At 40.3% G+C, this 23,122-nt stretch overlaps 1 protein-coding gene across 3 annotated transcripts in view; it reads right to left on the reverse strand.

The window, feature by feature from the left end:
* LOC117462784 (amyloid beta A4 precursor protein-binding family B member 1-interacting protein-like) overlaps positions 1-21,633 on the reverse strand; it is a 29,002-nt gene extending 7,369 nt beyond the window's left edge. The window contains exons 1-12 of one of the 3 annotated variants that reach the window (XM_034105103.2): positions 21,605-21,633; positions 14,147-14,206; positions 10,870-10,957; positions 9,801-9,988; positions 9,645-9,707; positions 9,395-9,554; positions 9,185-9,306; positions 9,020-9,094; positions 8,216-8,359; positions 6,855-6,965; positions 3,002-3,100; positions 2,770-2,839 (exon numbers count right to left, since the gene is read on the reverse strand). In XM_034105103.2, the coding sequence (XP_033960994.1) occupies positions 2,770-2,839; positions 3,002-3,100; positions 6,855-6,965; positions 8,216-8,359; positions 9,020-9,094; positions 9,185-9,306; positions 9,395-9,554; positions 9,645-9,707; positions 9,801-9,988; positions 10,870-10,957; positions 14,147-14,206 (1,180 nt within the window). In that variant the 5' untranslated portion in view covers positions 21,605-21,633. Of the gene's footprint in view, positions 1-2,769; positions 2,840-3,001; positions 3,101-6,854; positions 6,966-8,215; positions 8,360-9,019; positions 9,095-9,184; positions 9,307-9,394; positions 9,555-9,635; positions 9,708-9,800; positions 10,014-10,869; positions 10,958-14,146; positions 14,207-21,604 lie in introns of those variants that run through there. The other 2 variants (XM_034105102.2, XM_071206304.1) reach the window with 2 other exon arrangements.
* Positions 21,634-23,122: the final 1,489 nt, after the last annotated feature.

A 23,122-nucleotide genomic window follows, 5' to 3' on the forward strand; every position in this document is an offset into this window, starting at 1 on the left:
TGTGCTCGCGAGAAGATTCTGGGAACCGATCCACTAGTCACGTGGGTCACAGGTGACTTTGTTGTTATTAGGTACTCGAACTGCGCATGCGTGCGATAGACATATCCAGTGCTAAAAGCACCGCCTCTGGCGGTCATCCGGGACTCATAGAACCGTAGTTACAGCCGTAACTATTGTTTCTCGTCTCTCCCGTTTTTGTGCTTAGTGCGTACGCATGGGTTAGAGTTTGCGTGGAGGACCGCACATTTTCCCGTCAAGTTAGTATTTTATAAATCGCAAACATTGCGTAGAAACTGGCGTAGGCCATCTTTTGAGCGTATATCCCTTTATAAATGAGGCCCCTGATGATTTGCCACCAAACATTTGCAGTAATGCAAATTCTTCAATTTTTAGTCGATCGTCCATATACTGTTTAAAAGGATCATCTATTGTCTTTTTGAATTCTGTAATTTTACTAAAAAAGTTACCACAATTTTCTTTAGAAAACTTTGAGTTATATAAATTGCTATAAAAAAGTCTAATTTCTTTGTTTATCTGGTCTTGATTTTCAATAGTGACATCATTAACACTCAGTTTTTGGATTTTCTTTTTCACTTGTCTTTGCTTTTCAAGATTGAAGAAATAAGAAGTGTTTTTCTCTCCTTGCTCAATCCATCGGGCTCTCGAACGAATAAAAGCTCCCTTAGCTTTTTCCAAATACATATTGTCTAATTGAGTTTGTAAATTGTTCAGTTTAATTTGCTCATCCAATGATAACTCAGCTTTAAGGCATAAATGATTAATTTCACTTGTCTTCTCTTGTTGTTTTTGTTTCTTTAATCTAGAGGAGTATTTACTGGAATTTATCGCAATCTGTCTCACACTAAATTTAAACCATTCCCATTTACTGAGAGATGACATATCCAAAGCCAGAGTTTATTTTATCAGTTGTTTGATCTTTTTACAAAAATCTGCATTCTCCAAAAGACTATTATTGAATTTCCATATAGGTTTAAGATTGGGACGGAAGTTGCATTGTAAAAAGGAGAACGATGACACAGTGATCAGTCAGAGGTGATGCTGAAATGTCACACTTTGAGACATTATTAGTTAAACGAATAGAGATTAACCAATAATCGAGCCTAGAACACTGACCATTGTTAGAAGAGTTAAACCAGGTATATTGTGACTTTGAGGGATTATTTATTCTCCAAACATCAGTTCAATTAAGTTTAGAGGCCAAGTGAATAATAGAATCATTAAAATTATGACAATGTCCCCTTAAAGGAAGACGATCTAACCACTCATCAGGAACTACATTAAAATCCCCTCCGATTATAATCTTATCAGTCATATAAAGTACTTTCCATTCATCTAATTTTTGTTACAAGATTGAAAGAAAATTATTGTTTTTAATCTTTCTGTTATATCCATAAACACACCAATATGTAATTAGTCCCATTAACATCAGTCACAACCATTAGCCAATGACCGTTTGTATCACTCCTGTGGTCAATTATATTTCCAGGTAACCTGTTAATAAAATCATCACTCCAGCCGAATGTGATGTTCCATGGCTGAAAAAAAAATTGTACTCGCCACTCTATGACGTAGTATACTTGAAATAGTTGCTCTGCAGCATGTGTACTCGCGATTGAGAAATGGCCACGGTGGCTTTGAGGTAACGTAAAAGTGTTACGTGCCTTATCTAGTGCCGGAAATTGGTTTGTCCATTCTGGGCTGCTGTTGGATCGGTTTAAACATGGTGGTGCAACGTTGTGTACCCACTCTCTATATACATATAAATAGCTTACTCTAATTCAATAAAAAACAAAGATTCTTAGTTTTAAGAGATTTGGTCACGGTACAACTGGAGCAAAGGGGACCCAAATGCAGGAGACAGACCCTTATTCCTTTACCTTTATGCAAGACAAGGCAAGGCACACATCATTTCACAAGCTTTGACATACGAGGATCCAACAAGACTAACAGAGGACCAAAATACAAGTAGAACTAATCACATAGACAAGACACAGCTGGAGAGGGCAGGCAGAAAAAGGGCAGCATGGTGATTACACACAGGTGGAAATAATCAGGGCGGGGCAGACAATCAAAAAAGGCGGGAAACACAAAGACAGGAAGCAAAAGCAAAACCAGAAATGACAAGGGGAGAAAACCTTTTTTTTTTTTTAAAAACATAATGATATATATTACATTTCATTTCTGCTAATACCATACACTGGCCCTTTAAATACGTCAAATTCTCTGATTGTTAGGTTTATTGTTTTTAGATTTAACAATAAATACCATGCATGCAAATGTTTTATTTTTAGGTTGAGTTCCAAATAGCTTAGGCAAGGCAAGTTTATTTATATATCACTTTTCTGTACGCAACAATTCAAAGTGCTTTTTGTTTATGTCGTCATACCTTTGTGAAAGGATATAATTGGTTTGTATTTAACAAGTTGGTAAATGAATAGTAAGTTCAAACAACACTGCGGTTTGAACTTAATATAATAATCAAACATAAATGTTGCTAAATGTAACTTTTATTTTCTTGATGTAAATTCAGTGATCGGCTAGTGAGTTTTGTGGCCTGCGGACAAGGGTGCCCAGCAACTATTTGATTATCCCGAGAAAAATTCTAAAATGATTAACAATGGGAATTGGTTTTAATGTAAATGACAAGACACACATAAGTATAAAAATGGGAAAAGAGAGATAAGTATCGCGGTTCGAAGTCCTAGTTCTTTTTTTATCTAGCGGCCCTGTTGTGACGTGTAGACTCACCTTTGTGTGAAGCAGAGGGGTGAACTCTCTTCATCGCAGCCTGGTAGTTCTTATACAGGGTGGTCCCATACTGAACACACATAGGACACATGTTTAAGTCTTTGACAATGTTGCAATCTCTATATTTGCTATTTCTGTGCATAGAATTTTCAAATTTGAAATTGAATGTCATATAGATTTCTAATCTAACTGCCCACATTAAAGTGATTTTTGTTGCAGTGTTGAATCTGACCTTAGCTATCCTGATGGAGTTGACCCAAAGCAGCAGTATGTGCTCATCGTCACAGCACAGGAACTTGATGTAGTCAGACTCTTTCTGGATGCAGGGATGCTGTGAAAGAGACAGAACCGTGATGTTTAAGGGAAATACCATCATTTAGTATTTTACTTCCATAAAATGGTATGACTTGAGAGGCATATTAAAAGAAGAATTGTCAAAACTGATGCAACACAGGCCGAGATCTCCCAAATGTCACTCCCAAATATGGATCAAACTGTGGTAACGCTGTGTACTACACTTCCCATAATGCAACTCAGTAGTGTCTTTGGTAGATTCTTCCTTCTTGGTAAATGCTAACGTCCAGCAAACTCTACTGCCCCAGTTTGAAACACGAACTCTCAGTTTTAAACGTGTAGCCTAAAGCTAAGATAAACAGGATGACATCACTATGACATAATTGGGGTCATTTCCTGTTCCCTCATTTCTGTTCCCAGTTTCATGTATTTGTAGTACACATAAAAGCCAGCAGAGGGCAGCTGATACCAAGATGTTGCTGCACTGAGGGCCTTGGCACATACATTACAGTTTTTGACTGGGATTGTGGCTCTTGATTAACTAAATCAAAATGAAATAAGACAACAATTGGAAATGTGTATAAGTAAACACAATACTATATTTATTAGTATCGGTGAAAGAGGTATCAGATATAGCAAATGGCAACAATACATTGTAAAAATACTAAGTTACAAGTAGTCCTGCATACAATATGGAATAAAAGTATGAGCATCAACACATACTTTAAATACCAAAAAGTAAAAGGTTCTCAATATGTATTTTGGCCTATTTCAGATTCAAATTAATTACATTTGTGTACTATTTATTGATACATTATGTCTGTTTTCATCCCTTTTAATGTTGCAGATGATAAAAGTGTGGTTTATTTGAATTACTTTATATTCTGCTAGGCAGCTTAAACGATGATAATATATCATAATTTACTAGTTGAATTATATGTTGTATAAATAACAAAGTAGCTAGTAACTAAAGCTGTAATATAAATGTTAAATCATTACTAAAGTACTGAAGTAAATGCACGTAGTAACATTTCACCATTGTTTATAAGGCCAGGGTCACATGTTTGAGAAGCACTTGTTCTACTGTCACACATTTACATTACATTAACAATTCAAATGTTTTCTTGAGTCATCTTACTTCCCCTCAACATGACTCAGCTGTCACTGTCAACAATACTCCCCCCCCCCAGACAACATGATCTTAATCTGTTGCATTTAGTAAAGCAGTTGTGTTGAGCCCTTCTATGCTAATGTTTTTAAAGTAATAACATATGGTATTCAAATTGAAATACCATATAGTAAGTGGATGTATAATCTTTTAATGCCTATTATATTCATCTATGCAATATTGAACCAGCAGCTACAACTTTGGACTGTATTAAACAAAAAAGTATTTACTGCAGTCCAACTTCTGAATGAACAGAATGTATCTCTGCTAGCAAACAAGTGTGTGCATTGCATAGACTCTTAATAAAACAATACCACACACACACACACACACACACACACACACACACACACACACACACACACACACACACACACACACACACACACACACACACACACACACACACACACACACACACACACACACACACACACACACACACACACACACACACACACACACACACACTCTGTGTCGGAGTGACACTCGCAGCTCGACGAGGCTCCCTCCTGTCAGATGGAGGGAGTAAATACAGCGGCAAGCTTTGGGACGGCCTCCCCTCTCTCCGGGAGAAACAGGAAATGCCGTAACAACATCTCTTGGGCAAAAAATTAAAATGATCTAAAATAAAACATCTTTAATTGTGCTTTTTTGTAAAGCTCTTTTAGTTGTACACCTGATGTTTATAAGCTTCTTCGTTTTTGCAACAGTCTGTAAATATACCCGACTTTATAATAAAATGCACACATTTACCTTTTTCTAGACTAAACACAGGTATACGATCCTAAGTAAAAAAAGATGAGGTTATCATGAGGTTGTTAACATCGCAGTTTATCAGTTGATGTTTGCTGGAACTACTTGTAAACAGCGTGTTTCCTGACGGACACACACATCGTTGAGTCCGGTCAGGTAGTGACCGGTTTCAAGCCAGAACTCAGCACCGATGCAGACTCGCTGTTTGAGGGGTAGTGTGTAGGAGTAGGGTGTAGGGCGTGGTTTGGGATTGGGCCTTAGTTCCACTGTTCTCTCTCTCTCTCCTTTATTCATCGACAATGAAAACCGTATGGTACCCCAAGTAAGTGTTGACATACTGCAAGAGTTCCTCGAGTGCTCAGAAAAGTTTTGAACAGAGACAACACTGACCCTGTTGTGGAGAGACTCTTTGTAAAGAAGAAAAATAGCCTAGCCCTAACCCTGCACAATAACCCTAATGGTACGTCCACACAGCAGCTTCAGAAGAATCTTCCACCGCTTCCAACGCTTCTCTGCCCATTGACTTTGAATGGGGATGACGTCACTTTGCCTCGCTTTTCGCCGAACTGCATTGTGGGGGAGTGAAGCGAAGATTTCCAGGATGTCCAGGATTTCCAGGATTCCAAAGTTGAGCAATGTTCAACTTTTGAAGCTGAGCTGGAAGAGCCAGCCAATCAAACACGTTTATGCAAATCTGACAGTAGAAGCGCTAGCCAATCAAACCGTGTATCAGGGTTTCCGTTAGCCGGTAATTACCGGTTTTTAGCTGGTAAAATTGAATAAAAACCGGTAAATTCAAAACCTGACGGTCAAAATGTCCGATGCTCCGATCGATCGGCCGCCGGTCATTATCAGCCGATATTCACTCTTAATAGTTTGATCGGTGCTCTCTATAAAGGCCGATCAGGAGAGCTGGATCTGATCGATATGGACATAAACGCGAGTGAAGTGTAACCGGACCGAGAGAGAGATCAGATCAGCTGCTCCATGATCACCTGAAGCCCCGCCCACTGTTTAGCGCGCTGCATGAGAAACTGACGGGCTGTCAGGAGAGAGAGGGAGGGAGAGGGGAATCCGTTTCTCCCGTGTTATTATTCAAAGTTCATTTAAACTTTTGAATAATGTACTTCATCTACTACAAGTAGTTTGTTTGAATGTAATAATTATGTTGTTCGTTGTTTGTGGAATCATTTATTGAAAAATTAATCTGAATTTTTCGATCTGTTACGATTATAAACTGAAGCAATATAAAAATGAGCCCCGGGAACTGAGTTTTAAACATCAGCATATCCGGTCCTAGTTTGGTAATTACCTGCTAACGGAAACTCTGCTACACAACTCTTATTCCTCTTATTATTATTATTGAAACATGACCGGTAAGTTTCAGATTTGTCCGGTAAAATAAATGCTGTTCGGACATTTGACCGGCGAGAAAAAATCCTAGCGGAAACCCTGCCGTGTATGTGTCATATTCCAAACGAGAAATTACGGTAGCAAATCACTCTTTACGACCAGAACTATTAACGGGATACAAACCGGAGGAACCAGGCATGGAGGGAGGTGGCAGAGACAGTGGGTGAAACTGGTAGGTTTTCGCCTGTTTGGGGAGTTTATATATATATATATATTGCTCACATAAAATCCCCGGGTTTTTTTGCTTTGTATGTCGGGGGCGGGAGATTCATGTTGTTGGTCGCATTGCTCGCAAAAAATCCCCAAGCTGTCAGACACGCCCAGCTTCAAGATTTTCAAGATTTTTTAAAAGCTGCTGTGTGGACGTACCGTAACCCTTTTTTAAATGAAATCCGATGATCATTACCAAGTCTGTAATTTTCTCCCAATGCCAAGGGTGATTCGTTGAGCTTACCTTAAGCATGAAGCAGAAGTCGGTGGGAGCTCTGTATTTCAGTTTGAAGTGCTTGGTGTTATAGATGTTGAATTTTTCAAAATGGACAAAGCAGACAAGATCGCTGGAAGACTATCGGAAAGAGAAAAGAAAAAGCTAATATTCAGAATGTCAGGTACAAATCTTAAAATGACGAAATAAATGACAGTTTGGATTTACGTACGTGCGTTTTAAATGGGTACAAGATAACTTTCAAGATCTTTTACCATTAAAAAGCTGCCAATCAGTTTTAAGATGTAGCATATGTTGGAGAAGTTGCATTTCTTGTCATCATTTTGTGAAGAAGTACTTGTTCTCAGCCTCGTTGTGTGGTTGGTATTACAAATAAAGACACTTCAAAGAAGTGGAGGGCCAATAGTTTTTTTTTCATTTTCAAGGGAGGCAACAATGAAGCTTCACATCAAGGGACACATTTGTTTTTTCTTTTGTAAAGCAGTTCAACTTTCCTTCCCTGTTTTGGTTTTGAGCAGAGATATTGTGTTCACACAATAAACCACACTGACAAAGGTTTTTCGGAAATCTACAAAGGGAAGCTTCAAGGAAAAGGAAGTAACCCGCAGACCTCTGGCTTCTATTTTCTTTATCTCTCATGTTCTTTCTCACTTTATCTGGCACCTTTGTCCATTTGTCTTATTCCATTAGCCAACACTTCCTGCTTTATGATCAAAGCTCCATCCCCCTCTTCTCGTTCTGCTGATGATTTTTACTCTGCCTTATTCGGCCATTTCTATCCTTTCCAAATCTTCACCTTCTTCCTCCATGTGGCCTTGGCGTTGGATGATTGCTGCAGCGATTTGCACATCTGCTTAGCACAGTTTCCCCTCTTGGATGGTTATTCGGATTTTTTTAATTGTTCAGCCCTCACTCACATGCTGCTCTTCAACAGCAGCTTGTACTCAATTCACACTGTCCATCTTAATTTCTCGCTCTTTCTGCCTCTGCTACGCTTGAGCACTCAGATGTAAGCCATCATAGACTTCACACAGGGGGAAAACGTATCTTGTCTCTCTCTGTTTAAAGACTGCTGCTGTACTTTTCTAACTAAGAATAGTTAGGCTCTTTACTGCCTGGTGCCAAAAATGACCTAACCAAATGAGTAATAACCAGTTTTACTGTCATGGCAACAGCTCACTACAAGGCTTTTTGTGTAGGAGGAGGTTTCAACCACATAGGTTGCTAAATAGCTCATCTCTAACCTACCTGTTCTCTCTTGAGCAACAACACATTGGTGTCAACAGTGCACTATGAACATGCCTGCATTTAAAGTGAAATATGATGTAGAATTCTTTAAATGCTCAACATTTGTATTTGTTTAGCCATACCTTTGTCTTTCCCTTGGGTACATAGTAGATGCCTGAGGCCCTGAGCACAAAGTAGCGAGGTTTCCAAACCTTTTTCCCATCTTCTTTGAGGTACAGGGTACCTTCAAGATCAGGAACAATCAGAGTGGAACCTCCAAAGTGCTCCTGCAGGGTCCCGGAATAGAGAATAACATTAGTAGGTAAGTGTGAGGTAAAGCTGCGTGTAGTCTGCTTAACATGACCAGCAATTTGTCTTCAGATAGACCTCAAAGGAAGCATATATAGTGAAAAAGGGGGCCTGATATGGAGCCTTGTGGAACTCCACAGAAAATGGGTGCAGAAGAAAAGGACACACATTTCAATTCTAACAAAGGTTAATTTCTCTTGTAGTGTTAGAGTTCAAGGGCAGTCTTTGTGGGTAGAGTAATTTACTGTGTCAAAGGCAGTATAGAAAACTAATTGAAACTGTGTGACTTCTTGAGTCCAAAGATAAGAACAATCCTTTTTTCACTCTCGGGAGAACAAACTCAGCGCCATGGTGACTGAAATTGTTCCAATGCACTTCATTCAGAATGTTGGATATTATTAATAGTAATTATTAAGAACAGACGGATCAGGTTGGGTTTTATGACAGCTCGTTTAAAGCAAGATGGGACGTAGAAAAAAATTATCATTGACTTATTTATTATTCATAAATTATATCAACTAGTTCCAAAACCTGTAAAGGTTTTATGAATTTCAACTTTCTCTCGTTTTGTGAAATGACACACATCAACTTGACATATAGTCTCATTAATAAGATGTGAGCATGGTACTGTAACTGACCTGAAGTAAGAGCTGTTTGGCATGCTCATTAATTTTGCTCGAACATTCTTTCTTCTTTTTCCACATGTAAAATACCTTCAGAGGAGAAAAGCATGGTTCATTATACCGACTAAGCAGAAGACAGTTTAATAACATTTTTGAAAAGGCAAGAGCACTCTTACTCACTTGAGGGTTTGTGAACATCACATACTTCTGAGGTCTTGAGACAAAGTACATTTTGTTTTCACTGAGACGAGTCCACGAAGACAGGGGCTCCACTACGTGTTCGTGGTCTTCAAAGCCTCTTTCTGAAATGTTGAAAACACATGTATATCCTGCCTCTGTGGAGATTATGTTTGGCATTGGTGTGTCTGTGTGTGTTCTTGTTCATCTCACCAATTTGCAGTTCAGGGTTGGTCTCACACAGGCTCCAGTCAATGCTGCAGTCACAGTGTGTCTTCTCAAACAGCATGTCCAAAACCTCTCGGACTGTCTGTCTCTCATCCACCATCAGTATTTTGGAGCTGCCGTCACTCATCAGCACTTTTACTATTAACTAGGATAGGCAGCAAACTAAGTACATGTGTCTATCTGACTGAAAAGTGACTTAATACATAAACAGACCTGATCATTTTACCTTTCTTACTTTGGCTTCTTTCAGCTTTTCCAGTGCCAGTTTAATTTTGTCTGACTTTGTCTGTGGTTCGCTCTGGAAGCATAAAAAGAGGAGGTTATCAGTTATCCTTTATTCTTTGAAATTACAACTTTGTTTTTCAAAAATAGTGACTGATTCTATAATTACCGTTTGCAGCCCTCCAGAGGATTCAGCAGAGTTTGAAGGTGGAGGAAGGGCAGATGCTGCCATTTCATTATCTGCACAGCTGCCGGCCTGTTGATATGTGGGGAGGCTACATTCTGAGGTGGTTGATCTCGATGCTAGGTCAGCCATCAGAGCATCCAGGTCATGGTCCTCCAGTTCTTTAAGAGACTCTGTAAGGAGATAAGGAGTTGTGGCCTAAAGGTCAGAGAAGTAAAGGTGCCAGTCAAACTTCCCTTCCTGGTAACCTCACACAGATAACAAAACCTCCGTAGCCAAGCTAGCTGTTTCCCCCTGTTGACAGTCTTTGTGCTAAGTTAGGCGTCTCCTGGCTATGCGTGTCTTTATGATACGCTATGTTTTTTATGTTAAGTTATGTTATGTTACGTAATGCTTCGTCATGTTAGGTTACGTAACATTATGTTATGCTACAGTATGTTTTACGTTCTGTTACAGTATGTTATATTATGTTTTTAATGTTACGTTATAATAATACATTTAATTTATATAGCGCTTCTCATTTGCCAAGACAAATCTCGAAGTTATGTCATGTTATGTTACGTTATGTTACCTTATGTTACGTCATGTTACGTTATGTTACTTTATGTTACCTTATGTTACGTTACGTTATATTGCGTTATGTTACGTTATATTGCGTTATGTTACGTTATGTTACGTTACATTACGATATTCTACGTTATGTTATGTCATGAGCCTAAAGCTCTGCAGTGGGACGCTATTGAATCTATTTGTATTTCTTAGTCCTAACAACAGATTGTTGGCATCCTCCTTTATTTCCCAAACTGATTTATCTCAACTTGTATCCAACCTAGTCTTCAGAGGTTGGCTTAGTCTTCTGGCACAAAAAAAAACAGACTCCCCCCATCTCCTAACAGAAACATAACATATTGAAAGACTGCCTTACCTCCCCCACTTGCATCATTTCTACATCACACATATTTTCAGGGCAGTGTGACTCTTGGTTATGTAACACAGTTGAACATCTACAGTTCTTGCTTTGAAAGAGAGCATTGTCATTTGAATGAGCATTTACCATTCAGGTCTGTGAAGCCAATGGAGAAGGTGCGCTCTGTCTGTAAAGCGCTGTCCACTTCAGTTCTGTCCGCTGATGGCATTAAACTCTGTAACAAAGCAATGAGATAATACATTAACAAAATCTCACACCATATGACCTTTGTATATTGTACAGCAAATAAACATTATTGCATCAAATGTTTCAAAATACATTTTACACAGAAGTCATTTGTATGACAGAAGCTTTTAATTTCAAATCAAAGAGCTGCCAAAATGGGCCATAATATGTCCTTGAACTGCTCTGAACTGTTGTTAGAAGAGGTTACATGAGCCTGTTTTGAATTGGTAGTTTTTTCCCTGTTTTTAATGCTCTGTTTTCAAGTTGGACAATTAACAGGGAAAATACCGCACTTGGCTTCTGCAACAACATAAATAACACTTCAGTAAGAAACACTTATTTGTCAAGTGTGATGTTGCAAATTGTCTACATTTTCTTTTTTTGGAACAAGCTGTGCATCCGGTGCATACATTGCACACTGGTGTCTCTATTAAAGAGCTTGAATATCATTGGAAAATGGCCGATATCGAGACTGCAATGTCTTAATTATTAACAGAAGTCTCTACAGGCTCAATCATATTCTTTAAACATGCTGGGATAACTGCCAACCTGTACACAAAATGATTGCTGCCAGCATGCAGTTCAACCCGGATCATTTCTGTCTGAACACACAACAAACTCTCCTTTTTGTCTTCTGGTTTCAAGGCGAGGAGTGGAATCACTTTAAATGCTTTTGTTTCTCAGACTCTGAGAGGATCAAGGCTTTAACCAAAATGCTTTTCTTGCTAACACTGGTTATAGTCTGTTGGATGGTGTTTGTCACTGTGGTGGCTTTTCAAGAAGGCGCATGTCATAGTGACAGAGCGCTTTTCTGGTATGGCTGATGTAATGGTCCCATTCTCAGGGTCGCAGCTTACATAAAGAGATTTGAAAGGGCAAAAAATTGATTGAACCTCAGGCTGAGGTTGCATCAGTTGGGAGTGTTTTGCTTGGTGAGCCGTAGTCATATGATGAGCAGATTATGTGTGTTTAAGGAAATCTGCAGCGATAGCCCACGTCCAATCCAGATGCGATGACTTCACGTCTCAGTCTCTCCTTACATTTTTTCCGGTCAGAAGCTTCAGTTTCAACACAGAGACTGCCATGTGTAATCAGATAATGCACAGATTAGAGTGATTTGTCTGATTTACTTCCAGTAACTGGTTCCTACTTCAAAAGCACTGATGGAGCAGTCCTCCAGAATGTGAGAGTCTCAGCTCATCTGGTCATGTTTTGAGAAAGAATGCGACCAAAGATGTTTGACATCAGCTGTTGTTCCTTATAACTCCAGATTAACTGATGCATGATGTCTTGTCCGAATATCACGGTAGATGGAGTTCGAAACTCATGGATGATTTGTACAAACTTTCAAACAGACGTGTTATGGTTCTCAGAGAAATAATCTTAATTACTCTGATGAGCCCTTTTCTTTTTTCCTAGCACCACATGGAGTTTGACAGTTTATAGTGGCAACTTCTGTGTCTGAAAAGTAAAGACAATTCGGAGGTGCCTTAAACCTGAATGATCTCTTATATCCATTTCCTATCTACAGTCTATGGTTTTGAGTGAAATATCTCAAAAACTCTCGTAAATTGTTAAACATTTTATGATCCCTTCACTTTTCATAGCGCCACCTTGTTCCTGTCTAATTACCTATTTAATTACATAATTGGCCAATATGTGTAACATGGTTGCTTAACAAACAGCATTAATGGTGGATTCAACATTCCTTTGTAAATTGCATTTTACGTAACATAACAATTGTTTGTGGACACTGTTTTCACCCCACATCATTTTTTATATATGCATTTGTTTATAGCCTGTATTTAACCAGGTGAAGCCCCTTGAGATCAAAAGATCTATCTTTCAAGGGTGACCTGCAGGACATTAGTTACACATGTAACATAAAAACAACAGAACAACAATAAGGATGACATACAACATAATGTACAGGGTACAGTTTACAAACTCTATTTACAGTGACAGGTACCATGAGTATTAAACAGCATGTCACCCAGCCGAGTTTTAAAATGATGCAGGGGAACCAAAGTGCTCAGTTTTAAACATGTTTGCAGACTGTTCCAATTTAGTGGAGCTGCACATCTAAAAGCTTTCTTCCCTAAGACAGTCCTAGCACTTGGCACATTTAATAAAACAACATCATGAGATCTCAGGCAATAAGTACTTTCAATTCGTCGAGAGATCAGAGATCAGATATAAAAAGGTAGTTTACCCAACATGGCTTTACAGATGAACATGTACCAATGACTGAGCCTCCGTACAGTTAGTGAAGGCAGACCTGCCTTGGCGTACAGGGTACAGTGAGGAGTAAATGCTTTACAGTTAGTAATAAATCTCAGGGCACTGTGATAGGCGGCATCTAACTTGTTCAGGCAATGGGCAGGTGCATTCATATAGATCAAATCACCATAGTCCAGCACAGGTAAAAAGGTCAAAGTGACTAGCCTTTTCCTGGCCTCAAGCGAGAAACAGGACTTGTTTCTGAAAAAGAAACCTAGTCTAACCCTCAGCTTTTTAAGCAGATTAATGACCTGAAGTTTAAAAGTAAGACAATCATCAAGCCAGATACCAAGGTATTTATAACAGGTAACCACTTTGAGTACTTGTCCTTGCATAGTAACAATATCCAAAGCAGTGTCTGTAGTCTTTTTAGCTTTAGAAAAGAGCATTACCTTGGTTTTATCAACATTTAAAAGAAGCTTAAGCTCAGCGAGCTGAGTCTGAATAATGTTAAAAACAGCCTGTAATTTAACACCAGCCTCCTTAATGGTGGGACCTGCACAGTACATCACGGTATCATCCGCATAAAAATGTAAAGTAGCTTCATCCACATTTTCACCTAAACTGTTATATATAGAGAATAAAAGTGGACCTAAAAAAGAACCTTGAGGAACACCATTAGCAATGTTTAACCACTCAGAAGACAGCCCATCAAAGTGAACACATTGGGACCTTTCAGAGAGGTAGTTCACAAACCACCCACTGCATGGCTGGATATGCCAATACTGAGTAGCCTCTGCTTCAAAATGCGATGATCAACGGTGTCAAACGCTTTGGAAAGGTCAATAAATAGAGCTGCACAACTCTGCTTATTATCTAAAATACTCGTAATGTCATTCACCACTTTCATTGTCGCAGTGATGGTGCATTCATCTTATAGCACTAGTGTACAACTCACCTGAGAGAGAGTATTCATCTCTCCAAGCAGGTCACTAAACATGGCGTCTATGTCGTCCATCTGAGAAGGGAGAAGAAGACATTTAGCAGGAATACAAACACAATGAGGACAGTTTACTATGGCAGACCACACCAGCAGGAACTGAAAATGTGGGATATTTTCAGTTCTCTTTGATTCAGTTTCTAGCCAGTTCTTGAATGGATTGTCGTGCAGAAACTGGAAAACTTGGTATATAAACTTTATTGAAATGCTTGCGTAAGGTCACCAACATCTCCATAACAACATTTTTGCGGTAGACAAACAAACACTTTTGGACACATGCATGCTCAAGCACAAATACAGTTTGGATTTGTCTGTCACAGCTCTAAAAACCAATGAACAATATGCAAAAAACAGCTTAATCCCTTCATGTAAAGAACCCGGAAATGTGATATTTGTTCTCCGTCACAAGCACTGCAATGTGATGCCATTGCCATTTCCAAAAAAAGTCACAAATGAGTGTGTGTGTGTGAGCTGGTTAAAATGGTTTCCATGTTTCTCTGGCTGTGCTGTCTGAACATGTTGTTTGTATCGCCGTCTAGCAAAACCGATGAATCTCACCTTCAATAATCTCTTGAGCAAAGAGATTGTTGAATACAGTGCTATATTCGCGAAAATATGTCCCAACGGGAGAAAACGAACCCCCCTAAATATGATTCCAAACCATCTCTGTAGTATTTGTGTGTATTTTATCTTAAATTAAAAGATGAGTATCACTAAAAAAATATGGGTGGCAGCTCAAATATAAATAAATCACACTTTTTGAATTAATAATTGAAGAATTAAAAAAGAGGGGCTTTTTTTAAGATCAAAGATGTTCTCTAACGATACAAAGGAGAACCCAGCGTCTGGGTTTGTCCATATGGAGACGGCACTTCGCCAGCTTTAGAGTCAACAATACATTGTGCATGTGGAGTGGCATAAAAAGCTAACCGAAGAATGAGCTCAGTGTTCCTTGCCAACCCTTTGAGACTGTTGCTATGCACAGGTATCAATACCAATAGATACATGATAAAGCCACAGCAACATACATAGAAACAAGAAACCTTGCATACAAACAAAGGAAACAACAAATTTAGAGGCTGTATTAAGGTTTATATATAGATATGCTCAACTGCTTCTTATCGGTATGTTAGCTTCTCACTTAACATTTTAGAGTTTTTTTGTGGACATGGTCCTACAATAAGCATAATAGCTGGAAGCACATGATTGGACGTTTAAACTGATATTATGTTCTTTGTTTGCATTGTTTTCATGTCTTTATACTTGTAATTGAATGTATGTAGACATGTGTAATGCAAGTTCTGTTTGTATGGTACCACTTGATAGAACTTGCATCTGTGACACATTTGGTTTTCACATTTGTATCCCTGTATCTCATCAAGTTGTTTTGTTTTATTCCTTAAATCTGTAATTCATTAACCACGATCTACTTGTGTTCGATTCTTGCTCAGTGGGTGCTGGAAAAGGATCCAACTCCATGTGACCAAAATTAAAACTAAATACATAGCAGGCGTGTTAAGTTCAGTGAAGCCAATTCACCTAAAACTAAGAATGGTTGTTTTTCCGTGGGCTTAGAGGAGATTTTCACATTTTCCCTGGAATGACAAAGTTGCTTTTGTACTCGTTGCCTTCATTGGTAGGATGAGTTGGGTGAGATTGGTTAGGGTTAGGGTTAGACAATGGTAAGTTGTGTCATTGTTATGTTATCCTACCACATCCACATAGGAAGCATGTATTTTACTACTATTTTGGACCTACATGTTTTCACAGTAGCCAAGAACAACAAACCAAACACTGATTCTAGAGGGTTAGGGTTAGGCCTTTTCTGTTTTTAGGTTACTTGAAGGCGAACTCAGTATCTCTTTGTTTTTTTTTCTTCAAACTTCCAATATTTCCTCTCCTTATTTTTGAATAATTCTGTTTTGAATTGTACCGCTTTAAAAATATAATATTGATTATATACTGATGGCTCCCACAAGATTGCTGACATCCTCTTGGATTCATCTTCTTCTTATAGACACATGCATTTCCAAACATGTGGACTACCTATGTTGTAAATGTATTATCTTTTCAATTGACACACGGCATCTATTGCACGTCTGTCCGTCCTGGGAGAGGGATCCCTCCTGTGTTGCTCTCCCTGAGGTTTCTCCCATTTTTCCCTTTAAACTGTGGGTTTTCTCTGGAAGTTTTTCCTTGTACGATGTGAGGGTCTAAGGACAGAGGGTGTCGTATTGTGATAATGATATTCTGTACACACTGTGAAGACCACTGAGACAAATGTAACATTTGTGATATTGGGCTATATGAATAAACATTGATTGATTGTTTGAATATTAACTACTGCTGCTCTATTCTTTAGCTCATTTAAATCATTCAAATTAATGATCACTAAATGAAAGATACATGGTTTTGACTGGGGAGAAAGGGTATAAGAAGTTACATCTAAAAAATGAAGCAATCAAAAGTACAAAATCTGCCAATTGTGGTATAGCTGTATATATCGGCTCAGAAAGAGTGAATACATTCTCAGAAGTGAAATTCTAAATATGCGCCGGGCAGAGTAGACATCTGTTTGGCATTGTTTAACTTTACGCTGATATATTTTACACATTAAAGCTGCAGACCGAGGTATGCAAAGTGCATATTCTGGCCTGTATACATTAAGTCATCTGTTGTGTGACGTATATCACTTCAGAGGCTCTGTCCAGGTCTTTATCCCTTTAAGTACCACTTGTTCTTCTTTATATAGGTATACATATGCAGACTAATGTGCATACACACAAACAGAAATACATACAGTGCTGCTCAGTCTCATTCTGTGTTTATGTAAAACGGTAAACATAGCCTCCATTAAACTGTAATGAGGTAAAAGGGAAGTGGTAGGGCTAAGTATTGCTTCCATATGAAAGTGACATTTGTTAATGTGAACTTTACCGTTGTTGCCTCTCAGGTCTTCTGCCACATATTTGAAGGTCAACTTCTGTAACTTATTTCTCATTCTTATACATATCTATTTAATTACTTATAACCCCAAGCATTTGCCCATCAAAGAAAGCATTACATTTGTTTATGAATACCATACTTTCATAGGCCATGTCACATTGTTGCTGCCGTCTCCCACTGTGGTCTCACACATCAACAAATGGAGGAGACGCCAGCAGACCATGCAGCAGACAGGCAGGCTAACAAACAGGCGGAGGGACAAAAGCCTGAGTACAAAAGGCTATTTATTAAGACTTATATTCATGAAAGGAATCAGAAAGCATTTCCTGCTGACAGTTAACCAACATTTATGGTATTTTCCTGTGGTTGACAGCTTCTTACTGTTTTCTAATTAGTTGCATAACCGTCCATTGGCGTTTGTGGGGAGACATGTGTTTGTCCTCAACAAAGCTGATTTCGCTGCTCAACTATTTAACTGTTACAGGAAGTAACACAAGGGAGAAAGATATTAAGGCTGCAACCAATGATTACTTTCATTAATCTGATGATTTATTTCACAAATATTTGATAAAGCGACTTATATTGGTTTATCAAAATGTTGGATAGGGGCGCCGTAAAGCTCAATTTGTAGAGCTTGCGGCTATTGGGAGGAACGGGTTCAAATCTGGCCTGGCACCATTTGCCACATGTCATTCCCTCGGTTTCCCTTTTTCAGTTCTGCCTCTACAATAAAAGGCACTCAAGTTTCAGTATAAAAATAAGGAACTCTGACATTTTGAATAATTAACTGTATTAAACAGTTAAAAACAAACCACAAACAGAACCACACACACTCAGAGGGCCATAGTATCTATAATGGCTGATGTCAAACAAAAAGGTTTCATTAAGCTGTAAAACTAAAAAGAATGTCTTGAAAATATTACATCATAAATAATAAGAAAGTGTTTCAAGAGCGCAAAGTCGTTGAAAAACATATGCCAAAAGCTTCCGTTATTTATTTTGGTCTCACCGCTTTCATGTCTATTGGTTTCTTAAAAACACCGGGGATAAACTGTTGAACTGCTGTTGTCTTTTGCCGGGCTCCGGTGATTGGCAAATCTGGGTGATGCCTTCTGACAGGATTTAGCATGTTTGGCTTGTGTTCTTGTGAACAACGCCGACACACCGTCCTCGTCCGATCCACCACTCGCTCACTTCATCGTTATTGTAGTCCACAGGGAACCCGAAATGTTCCCACACAGCTGATTTAAAAGAAGCAGGTGGGTTCTAGCTTCTGTGTGTTATCTGAAATCGCCATAGGCCTACTAACTTTTCTTCTTCTTGTAATTTGTTCGTTTTGTTGTTTTGTTTCTTCTTGTTCTACATTTGTTGTTTAAAGGAATGGTATGCTCATGACACTCATTTTTAAATAATTATCATCCGATAAAACAGACCAGTCTCTGCCAGTCTCTTTTTTTTTTTTTTTTTAATCCGATGACATTATCAGTGATTTTAAACTGATTATATACCGAAATAACATCAACACTGTGGGCGCCGCCATTTTCCGGACGTGACGTAAACCATGCGTTTGGTTTTCGAAGACACGTTGACCTCCATGTTATTTACTGTAGTTTCTCTCTTCAAATATGCCTCACTGTATCGCGAAATATTGCCACAATTCTGATAGGAACAATCCACGGAATGCTCGGTTCCATCTGTTGCCAAAAAGTAAGCGTAAGAAGTACATTCGGAGGCAGTGGCTAGCGAAATGTGGCCGGCCCGAACCGAAAGATTCACAGGCTCATGTATGCAGCGAACATTTCAAATTTCCGGACGACTACTCTGAGAGTATGATAAAACATAACATGGGATTTATGGAACAACCATTACTTAATGGAGATGCAGTACCATCGGTCTTTCTGGTGTCATCACCGACCAGGACACCAGTTCGGCCAGTTGAGAAATCGCCCTCTGCAAGTGTGAAGCGACGGAGGAGCAGAAGTAGTGCTCGGAGTAAGAATAAGGTATGTTATAGCGCATTTCCATTGCAGCGGCTAGCCCCGTTTTAACGTCCTTTAGCGTCCAGGCCAGTTTTTGGTGGCCTTTCCATATAGCGTAGTACCGGCTAGTGTGTATTTCCCCCCAGTTTTTTCCGGCCCCATAAAATCGTGATTCTATGGCCAGGGACAACGAAGCTGAGAATGCTAAACTAGAGAGGGAATCGCTAGCAAGGGTGGTACTACATGCATACATATAGTATCTTATATCATCTTCCTATTATACACACATGCATTTCCAAACATTTGGACTACCTATGTTGCAAATGTATTATCTTTTCAATTTACACACGGCATCTATTGCACGTCTGTCCGTCCTGGGAGAGGGATCCCTCCTCTGTTGCTCTCCCTGAGGTTTCTCCCATGTTCCCTTTAAACTGTGGGTTTTCTCCGGAAGTTTTTCCTTGTACGATGTGAGGGTCTAAGGACAGAGGGTGTCGTATTGTCATACTGATATGTATGGTTGAATTCCCCCATCCAATCTCTTCACATTGGTCAAAACTTCTTCCTCTGCTGACGAGTCCGAACTCAAATACTCCGCCATGTTTCCGTGTGTTGACAAAGTGAACGCATGGATGACGTCACGACCATCACGTGACTACTGAAAATGGCAAAAATGGCGGCGGCCAGACGGAATATACAGGTTTTGATAAAAAGAGCTATAAAATCATTATTTACCGGGGAATATCGCAGATTTCTTCAGGGTATGATTTAAACATAATGTTTCACTAAATACTGAAGTTTGGAATAATTATCTAATGAGTGGACCATTCCTTTAAGGGCGGCTGGAAAACAGCTTTTAGGCGCAATACCGCCTCCTGGATTATAAATAGTGTAATGGATACTGCCCCGAATGACAGACTTTTTTCCCACTCGTAAAAAAAGGCGTATTCGTTGTGTGACTGTATGTGCCGAACCATGATGGTACGGGACGAATACGGATACCGTTACACCCCTACAAGGTAATGTCTTGTTTTGTCAGTCCCAAACCCCAAAATATTTAAATAATATAAAACAAAAAAAGCAGCACATTTGTACGGAGCCCTGGAGGGTTCATAGAGAGAAAAATAAATAAAACGTGGCCACGCTTTAGTAACTGTGCGCACGAGTTACTAAAGCGTGCGCACGAGTTACTAAAGCGTGCGCACGAGTTAATAAAGCGTGCGCACGAGTTACTAAAGCGTGCGCACAAGTTACTAAAGCGTGCGCACGAGTTACTAAAGCGTGGCCTCGTTTTGTGTGTGTGTGGGCATTTGTTTATGATAGTATCGTTCGTTCCGGTGCACTCTGGCAGGACTATAGCACATCGAGATTAAGATTAAACGAATTTTTTTCACTTGGGACTACATAACTATGGAGAACCCGATTTGTGTAAATTACTGTTCGTGGTAATTTGAAAACAAATGCCGGGGGTGTCGGACACACACACACACACACACACACACACACACACACACACCGAACACGCACACACAGAGCGGAGCTGAGCACACACACACACACACACACACACACACACACACACACACACACACACACACACACCACACACACACACACACACACACACACACACACACACACACACACACACACACACACACACACACACACACACACACACACACACACATCATGCGCCCCGGTGACAGGACATCTCCTTCGTAATAGGCACCGCTCTTTGCAGCTGGTGCTGCTCTTCTCAGATTCTCCTGAATTACACGTTACTGCCTCCAGTGCCCTGTACGATTTAACTAACCCTAACAAACGCGATGTCGCTAAACGGTCCTACGACGCTGGTTATCAACTCAGTAAATCAACCAGGGTTTCTCTGTCCGGTTGAGAGTGCGTTCACGTGAAAGGGACGGGGTTACCAACATTTGACCAATCACAAACATGGAGACGCGTGCTGACAGCGCAGCGTCATACTTCATGAATGAATAGTGTAAGTAGCAAATCCTGCTTCGTAGTACAGGCCACTGGTGCCACAGAGATTTCATAAAGTGAAGGATGTTTTCCTTCTATAAAACAGCTGTGGGCAGCAGATTCTGTGAGGGACAGGAATCCCTCAATTTAAATAAAACGAGGCCATGCTTTATTAACTCGTGCGCACGCTTTATTAACTCGTGCCCACGCTTTATTAACTCGTGCGAACGAGAAAGTAAAACGTGGCCACGTTTTATTTATTTTTCTCTCAATGAACCCTCCAGGGCTCCGTACATTTGAGAGGCTGATAAAGTATTTTCTTTTTTGAACCAAATGTATGGATCATCAAAGTAGATCATTTTACTGTCAATCGACCAATGGATAGGTAGATATGGTTGCAGGTTTTTAAGTTATTGTTCTAGATTCAGCATTAGCATATTAGTATTTAATTAATTTACTATGTAGTCCCCCACAAAGAAAAACATTCACTTTCATTTCAAGTTCTTACCTTTTCTGTCTCTTTCACACTTAGGAGCATCATGGAGTGTCTTAGTTGACTCAACAGTCAGGGATCAGTCTATAGGTAACCACATGATCACGTGACGGCACATGCACTGCCTCTAGCTTCCGATTAAATAAGGAAGTAGGCTAATTTGCATTTCTGGTGAAGTAGAGTGAGGTTTACTATTCTAATTATATTTCTGCACATATATGGTACTGACCATGATGTTCTTGCCTCTTCACTTGTTTTCTCAGAGCCCTACACCGTGATGGTAGAGTTGTGGCATTATTGATTTACAAGTTCAGGGAGTTTGGTGATATCAGCAAAAAAGCATGTCTTTTTAAGGTCAGAGGCTCAACACTTTTTTAAATGGCTGAGCTTTTTAATTTTTTTTTAAATATAAAACTTTTTTATCTCCTACATTATACTGCTCTTTTAGTTGTGTTTATTTCATATCTTGCCTAAGATGCAGTTTTTTGTAAGGCATAAGTCCCTTTGCATTGCAATGTTATTGTAACCCCCTGATCCCACCGGAAGCGTCTGTGCTGCGCTGCGCTGCGACCTCCTCCTGCGTCATAACCCACCAGGCGCGTTTCAAAATGTTGCGGAAGCGGAGCGTCGTGTGTGCAGCCTCGCAGTTGTTGGATGAACGTTCCACTTCCTGCCTGCGCTGCGCCGCGTCAAAAATAGGATTCATCCTATGTTTTAGAAATTCCTTGCGGCGAAGAGCTTCTGGGACGCTTCGAGCCGTGGTGCAGCGCGGTGCAGCGCGGTGCAGCGCGGTGCAGCGCGGTGCAGCGCGGTGCAGCGCTAGTCTGGTGGAATAGCACCCATTGACTAGAGTGGCCGCGATCGCTAAAAACGCCGCAGCCGCAGCACAGCGCAGACGCTCCTGGTGGGATTAGGGGGTAAGGCGCTATAATAACAAACCGGCCTTGGCTTAATGAGCTCTAATCAATCAGCTTAACAGGAAACACCCGTGTGAGTTACCATGGTTGACGTGAGGTAATGCAGCATGTAGTGGCCTTCTGAACAAGAACATTGGGTGCAATTTAAAATAAGATAAACTTGCTCTGTGGAGAAATTAAAAGTCACAACAGAGTACATATAAAGCAAGAGATAGGCCTACACAGGAAGACAGCTTTTAAACCAGACCTTTGGTGTTGCGGTTCCTCCTATGCAGGCCCGCCCCTCCCTACAAGCAGATCACACAGACTGCGTGGGGCCTCACCTCCGTCGCGGAGGGGGCCTCACCTCGCGGAGGGCGCCTCACCTCCGTCGCGGAGGGGGCCTCACCTCGCGGAGGGCGCCTCACCTCGCGGAGGGCGCCTCACCTCGCGGAAGGGCCTCACCTCGCGGAGGGCGCCTCACCTCACGGAGGGCTCCTCACCTCTCGGAGGGGGCCTCACCTCGCGGAGGGGGCTTCACCTCGCGGAGGGGGCTTCACCTCGCGGAGGGGGCTTCACCTCGCGGAGGGGGCTTCACCTCGCGGAGGGAGCTTCACCTCCCGCCGCAATTAAGAGC

This window comes from Pseudochaenichthys georgianus, chromosome 17 (genome assembly GCF_902827115.2).
Source record: "Pseudochaenichthys georgianus chromosome 17, fPseGeo1.2, whole genome shotgun sequence".
In the NCBI taxonomy this organism is placed as follows: domain Eukaryota; kingdom Metazoa; phylum Chordata; class Actinopteri; order Perciformes; family Channichthyidae; genus Pseudochaenichthys; species Pseudochaenichthys georgianus.